The 5,827-nt window shown below is 45.6% G+C and overlaps 1 protein-coding gene across 1 annotated transcript; it reads left to right on the top strand.

Moving 5' to 3' along the window:
- Window positions 1-3,305: 3,305 nt before the first annotated feature.
- Window positions 3,306-3,992, top strand: LOC128552760 (uncharacterized). Its single transcript, XM_053533820.1, has one exon. The coding sequence runs from the start codon at window positions 3,306-3,308 to the stop codon at window positions 3,990-3,992; it is 687 nt and encodes a 228-aa protein (XP_053389795.1).
- Window positions 3,993-5,827: the final 1,835 nt, after the last annotated feature.

Genomic DNA, 5,827 nt, shown 5'->3' on the forward strand with positions numbered 1-5,827 from the left:
GATCAACAAGTTAACTATGAGGGATTTTAGCCAAGACTTCAGGGGCGAAATTGCAATTATAATTCGGCTGAGTCTAGAACGTACATAGGTGCAGGTAGATCTGACTATAGGGGTATGGGTTTTCAAGCAGGTAGAAAAGTTAGACCTATGGAGAGTGTCACGATGCCGCCATTCACGGGAAAACAGGACTGGCATGTATGGATTACACGGTTCGAAGCCATAGCGAAGAGGTACGGTTGGTACGATGAAGATACTGCTGGATCAGTTACTTCCCCGTATGGAAGGTCAGGCTGCCCAGTTCCTATATGGACAATTACCAAAGTAGATCTTAGGCGACTATAGGGAGCTCATAACTGAAATGCACAATCGTTTTCGCGTTATAGAACAAGTCGGTCATTCGCAGCGAAGTTCAGTCGGCGTCTTCAAAGGGTTGGTGAAACGGCAGAGGGATATGCCACGGATTTGAAAACGCTTTACGACAAGGCTCATGGGTATAGGGATAGGCGAACTAGAGAAGAAGATTTGGTCAGAAAATTCCTGGACGGGCTCCGGGAAGCTTGAAGCTTCAAGTAGGTCAAATACAACGCGGCCTAAAGGTGATCAGAAGCAGCGGGGTATTGAGTCAGTGGAATGCTTCTGCTGTCATAAGTTGGGGCACTATGCTAGAAATTGCCCTCAGAAGAGTGCGCATGTGAATAATGGGTCACCTCAAGACCGGAGGTCGAGCGGGAGCATTGGGCCTAAGGTTACAGACGCAAGCGTGCATTTAAACTCCAAGGGACCAGCTCCAGCGGCCAGGGAGCGGTCCAATTAGAGAGTAAGGGCCACAGGGTTTCGGAATATGGGGGGGAACAGTGGAGATAAGGGACGTAATAGCGGTAGCAGGAGGAGGTTTTGTGATGGTGTATATGTGAGGGGCGCCATCGTGGGGGTGGACGTCTTGTTCACAGCGGACACTGGGGCAGCTAGGACAGTGCTGTCGTCAAGGATGTACGAGGCTATGAGTGAAGGAAGAAAGCCGAAGCTTGTGAAGTCCGGCAACCTCAGGAGAGCGGCTGGGTCGCCAATTACAGAGTTGGGGAAGGTCGAGTTTCACATGAAGCTGCGGCCATACGAGTTGGAACATCAAGGTGTGGTGGCCGATATTGAGGATGAGGCGCTGCTAGGGTTTGATGTTCTGATGGGCGGCAAGAATGGACCAGCTGATCTCCTGTCGAGCAAAGGGGTTATATTGTTGGATGGGGTAGAGATACCATGCCAACATGTAGGGGGAGGCAAGGGGCCTAGAAGAGTAACTGTCGCTGATGACGTACTATTATCCGGTAGAGCGGAAACCATAGTGGACGTTTATGTTGAGAGGCAGACGATTGATGACCTGGCTACAGATAGTGAATTTTTGGTTGAACCCAGTGAAGGTTTTAAAGAACGGTACAATTTGGTAATGGCCTCCACTCTGGTGGATATTAATAACGGTCGGACATGTAAGGTACGGGTACTGAACCCTTTCCCAGTGGATGTGACCTTAACTCCCTGAGGCCGATATCATAATAAACATGCTGCGGCGAGATAAGAATTACCACCTGACGTCGAAGAACATCATCTGATCTTATCATAATCACATTCGCATGCAGTCAATTGAAATCATGCATGGAAATATTATTAACATGGGTGTAAATCAAACTATACTTATAAAATCTTTGAAGTTTTAACAAATATTTATATGTATCCACCTATTGCGGTTCAATAAATATTTGAATATTTCAGATTTTATTCCTTTTTGTTTCAAATGTAAACACATTAAATTCCAATAGATATAAATACATTATGAACACAGAATATTTACATTAACATTACTCAAAATTAACACCCATTTTTGAGTGAATATCGATGGTTTGTTTTGATGTATAATTAATTTCTAAACATGTACACAAACGTTGTGTGACACGCACTGAGACAGTTAAGTTGTAATATTTACACCCATCTTTGAAGAATTATTAAATTTACAAAAAGCGTTTATTTACACACATTGTTGTGTATGAAACATGTTTTGCTGTGTTATTTTATCCATTTTAATTTCATGCGATGTAAGTGAACGAATATTTCAGCTTTCTAAAACTTAATATTTTTCGAGCATTCTTTTCTCTGATAATGACGAAACTGATACGTCAAAATCAGCATGATAATAAATATTTTCTTCAATGTAAGAAAAATCTCGGCTAATTATCTTTTCTTATCTTTTGAAATACTGTATGAACGAAACACAGTGGAGTTCGTCCTTTTTATTTCCTTTACCGCATATTTACAAGCATTTATTTTAACAAGGAAACTAATTCTTAGCATAATTAATAATTATAACATCTAAGAAATAATAGCCGGTATGCAAAATAATTTTGCTTTTATCAGGATTATCAAAAAGTACGTGACGCAATCAGCATGACCTCGGTGCTGCGACTATACTCGTCAATCGCCGTCCTGGGGAGTCCTGATAACGCACCTATAGTCGGGTATCGACGCTACAGGGGTAGAAAATATAGCGCCTTTAATCGCATTTCGACCCCAAGGAGTTAAAGCAGGACGCGCACATCGGTGCTGCTGAGAGAATAGAAAGAATCGTGAGTGTTCTTGCTGAGAAAGAGCATGTATGTGAGGATCCGGAGGGTTACCTGCAGGGACAGAGCGGGACCTAGTGCTGTCCTTAAAAAGGTGAAGCCCGGAGTTGGTGGGGTGCCAGCTCACTTGCATAGTCTTTATGAGAAGGCAACCGGAGGTAAGAGTGAGTATGAGAAAGGCCGAGTGGCGGAGCTTCTTGCAAAGCATGGTGATACATTTTCCAAGGATGAATGGGACATTGGCCTGACGGATGTAGCCGATCACGCAATCAACACAGGTGACGCATCACCAATCAAACAGAGGCCGAGGCGGGTGCCTTTAGCATTTGCAGCCGAGGAGAAGTCTGCTATAGAGGACTTATTAAAGGTGTCATTCAGAAGAGCACATCGCCTTCGGCAAGCCAAATTGTGTCTGTCAGGAAGAAGTCAGGGGCTGTTCGACCCTGTGTAGATTACAGGAAGGTAAATGCGCTGGTGAAACAAGATGGCTTCCCACTACCTAGGGTGCAGGACTGTCTTGACACGGTAGCAGGAATGACACTCTCCAGCTCAATTGGTTTAACCTCTGGGTATTTTCAAATCCCTTTAAAGAAGGATGATATCGCAAAAACGGCATTCACATGCAAATATGGCCTGTTTGAGATGACCAGGATGCCCTTCGTGTTAAGCAATAGCAGTAGCACCTTTCAAAGGACAATGGAACTAGTTTTGCAGGATCTCCAGTGGCATACTTGCTTAGTGTATGTTGATGACATCATCGTCTATAGCGCTGACTTTAGCGAACATAAGAGCCGTGTGGATGAGGTCCTTTCAAGAGTGGGTGGGGCAGGGTTGAAATTACGACCAGGAAAGTGCAATTTACTCCAGACAGAAGTAACCTTTCTGGGACACATAGAGTCTAAGGAGGGCGTGCGCCCAAACCCCATGAACATAGCGAAGGTTGCTGACTGGCCCAGGCCAACGACGGCAAAACAGGTGAAGGCCTTTGTTGCAACCGGATCCTATTACCGTCGCTATGTGGAAGATTTTGCAAAAATCGCCAGGCCCCTGTCGGAGCTGACAAAGAAGGACGCTATTTTTTATTGGACCCCAGCTTGTCAGGTAGCTTTTGAGACCTTGAAAGAGAAGCTTACTGGTGCTGATATCAAGGGCTATCCGCTAAATGAAGGGGTGAGTTTTACCTGGACGTCGATGCATTTTTGGAATTGGGGGAGTGTTGTCCCAAATTCAGTCGGGTCGGGAAAGGGTGATTGCCTACGCCAGTCGGTCAATGAACAAGGCCGCGCAAAATTACTGCATAACGGAGAAGGAACTCCTTGCAGTGGTAAACGTTTTTCAATATTTCAGGCAGTACCTTTGAGGGAGGAAATTTACAGTGCGTAGTGACCACCAAGCCTTGGTATGGCTATTCAGCCTTAAAGAGCCCAATGGCAAACTTGTGAGGTGGATAGAGATACTCGCGGTGTACCAATTTGCAATCCAGTAAGACCAGGTAGACTCCAATCTCACTGTGATGCCCTTTCCAGGTACGAGGACCCGAGGGCTTGTGACTGCAGCAATGTTGACACCAGTGAGCCTCTGAAGTGTGGTCCCTACAATAAATGCCGAAGGCGTGCAGAGCAGATGTCGTTGTCGTGGCAACTGGTGGGGCCAACCATAGAACAATTGGGCCAAGGAGAGACAACCAGCGAAAGTGACGTGTGTGTGCAAGTAAGAGCGGTCACAGATGGTGAAACTCCAAAGATTAAGCCGTGGTTGGAGACCGTAACTGCAGAAAAGATGGCAAGGCGACAGGAGGCTGACTCAGACATAGTGGTGATTGCCAAAGCACTGAGGGCTGGATCAAAGCTAGATCATTCACAGATGGAGCTACAGAGTCCAGCAGCAAGGCATTATTGGGTTTTGTGGGGGTCGTTATTTTTGCATGATGGTGTTTTATTTAAGAGGTCTCAAAACAGAATGACACAGATGTTTACACTCAACTGATTGTGCCAAATGAAAGAAAAAGCAAATATTAAAGCAGGTCCATGATAATGTGTTAGCTGGCCACCTTGGTACTAAGAAGACAAAATACAGGGTACTGCAGAACTACTATTGGTTTCAGCTGAGAGATGATGTTAAACTCCATGTCCGAGCTTGCGATGTATGTGCAGCCAATGCAGACCTCAAGAAAACGCCGATAGCTCCAATGGGACACTTGCTAAGTGGTGCACCCTGGGACACGTTGGCTGTTGACTACTTGGGTCCGCTACCGTTAACAGAAAATGGCAATAGGTATGTCATGGTACTTATTGACCATTTTACAAAGTACGTGGAGGTGCTTCCGGTTCCATCCCATCATGCTGATGTCTGTGCGCTGAAAATTGTAAATGAATTCATTTCACGTTGGGGTTGCCCACTTTCGATTCATTCAGACTTGGGTATGACTTTTGAAATTAAATTTTCAAGGAGTTTTGCAAGCTTTTTGATGTGCGGAAAACCCGAACCTCGCCTAGGAACCCAAAGGCGAACGGCCAGTGTGAGAGGCTCAACCGTAGTCTAATTAAGATGATTAAGGCCTACCTTGTTGAGCAAGATGTGTGGGACAGGTATCTGGGTTGTCTGGCTGGAGCGTACAGGTCTTCACCAGTGGAGTCGACGAAGTTGACGCCAAACAAGATGTGTCTGGGAACGGAGGTTAGAATGCCAGCGGACCTGGTTCACGGGTATGTGAGGAACAGCCATTCCATATCTGAAGCAGGGCATGTCCAGACAATAAGAGAGCGGATGCTTAAGGCACACGAGGTAGCGTGCCCGCCCGCTTAGCTCAGTAGGTAAGAGCGTTGGTCTACGGATCGCGGGGACGTGAGTTCGATCCTCGGGCGGGGCGTATGTTCTCCGTGACTATTTGACAAACGACATTGTGTCTGACATCATTAGTCCTCCACCTCTGATTCATGTGGGGAAGCTGGCAGTTACTTGCGGAGAACAGGTTTGTACTGGTACAGAATCCAGGAAAACTGGTTAGGTTAACTGCCCACCGTTACATAACTGAAATACTGTTGAAAAATGGCGTTAAACCCAAAACAAACAAACAAACAAATTCAAGTGCAAAGAGGAGTAAGGCCCGCTACGACATAAAGACCTCCTTCACTAGTTATCAAGTGGGTGATGTGGTGTGGTTATTACATGAACAGAAGAAGGTTAGCGTTGCTCCAAAGCTAGAGAAAAGATGGACC

Source organism: Mercenaria mercenaria, unplaced genomic scaffold (assembly GCF_021730395.1).
Source record: "Mercenaria mercenaria strain notata unplaced genomic scaffold, MADL_Memer_1 contig_3131, whole genome shotgun sequence".
NCBI classification, from domain to species: Eukaryota; Metazoa; Mollusca; class Bivalvia; order Venerida; family Veneridae; genus Mercenaria; species Mercenaria mercenaria.

Bases quoted from the DNA above. Each gene is read 5' to 3' on its own strand.
- LOC128552760 (XM_053533820.1), top strand. From the start codon at position 3,306: ATGGAACTAGTTTTGCAGGATCTCCAGTGGCATACTTGCTTAGTGTAT.